This window comes from Plasmodium reichenowi, chromosome 13 (genome assembly GCF_001601855.1).
Source record: "Plasmodium reichenowi strain SY57 chromosome 13, whole genome shotgun sequence".
NCBI classification, from domain to species: domain Eukaryota; phylum Apicomplexa; class Aconoidasida; order Haemosporida; family Plasmodiidae; genus Plasmodium; species Plasmodium reichenowi.
The window spans coordinates 1,485,040-1,486,479 of NC_033658.1; the positions used below are offsets into that span (position 1 = coordinate 1,485,040).

Sequence of the window (1,440 nt, forward strand, 5' to 3'; positions counted from 1 at the left end):
TTTTTTTTTTTTTTTTTTTTCTTTCTTGTTCATAAATATTTCGTTTAAAACATATAAATCGCCTGTACAACCAAATTTTTTTCTAAATATATTCACAAAAACAATATATATTATTAACTAATAATAATAATAATAATAATAATATATATATATATATATATATATATATATATATATATATGTGTGTATTTTTTTTTTTTTTTTTTAATGGTTGTTTCAAAATAAAAATCTAGCTAAATATTGTTTTACAATTATGCTACATATTTGCGTGTATTTTATCCAATGCTTGATGAATTTTTTCAAAAAGGGTATGAGAAATTTTAGAGGAATTTTCAGTAATATTTAAAATGGATGATATTTCCATGGATATACCATATAATTTATGGAATGCTACACATTTCCCTTTCGACGTAATAGCTACAACGAAAATATTTTGAACAAGTTCTTCTTCGACTTTGGACATATCATAAATATATTTATTATTGATTTCACCAATTGATATACAGATAGGTATATTTTCATATGGAAAATTTACATGTTCATTTTCAACAATTTCTAACTGATAATCTTTATTTGAAATTTCATGGAATGTATTTTCTTCTTCAATTTCTTTTTTTGGTTTAACAATAGGGAAAAAGGTATCTTTTAAAGCTACATATATGGCTATGCTAATAATATCTAATAGTCCTCCTCCAGCATTAAGAACCATAACATTTATATCAACACTCCAAGCAAATTTACATGGGAGAATACATAATTTTTTTTTATTTATATTATTTTTTATACATAAATTATAAATAATTGTTGTCATTGTTTGTAAATGATCTTTTTTTATTCTATTAGCAGCAACAGATGCTGGACAATCAATTTGTAAGTTTACATTGCCTTCATCATATGTATCAGCATCAGGAGTAATTAAAGAAAGCTTAATTCCACAAATTACATTATTTTCTTCATTTATTACACTACTACTTCCATCAGCTGATACAAGAATGTTTTTATTTATTTCTATGGATCTGTAGGTTAATAAAGTTCTACCATCTATTCTTATATTGCAATTAATGCTGTCTTCAATATAATTTAACGAGCTCATCTTGCTTTCCAAAAAAATAAATAAATAAATAAATAAATAAATAAATAAATATATATATATGTATGTATATGTGAAAATATATTTATTATATTTATATTTTACTAATAAGAAAAAATTATAATCAAGTAACAATAAATTTTTATTTTTAATGATCAAATGTAACTTATTATGTATACATATATATATATATATATATATATTATTTTCCTATGACCTTATTGTTCTAACAATATTATCGTGTAGCTTATAAAAACATTTGATTTGTATCATACTAAAACAAAATTATAATGACAAAAAAAAAAAAAAAAAAAAAAAAAAAAAAAAAAAAAAAAAAAAAAAAAAAAAAA

At 20.4% G+C, this 1,440-nt stretch overlaps 1 protein-coding gene across 1 annotated transcript; it reads right to left on the minus strand.

The window, feature by feature from the left end:
- Positions 1 to 256: 256 nt before the first annotated feature.
- PRSY57_1339100 (exosome complex component RRP42, putative) lies at positions 257 to 1,093 on the minus strand (the record flags this gene model as incomplete). Its single annotated transcript, XM_012909318.2, has 1 exon — positions 257 to 1,093. One exon carries the CDS (start codon positions 1,091 to 1,093, stop codon positions 257 to 259), a length of 837 nt encoding a protein of 278 aa, XP_012764772.1.
- Positions 1,094 to 1,440: the final 347 nt, after the last annotated feature.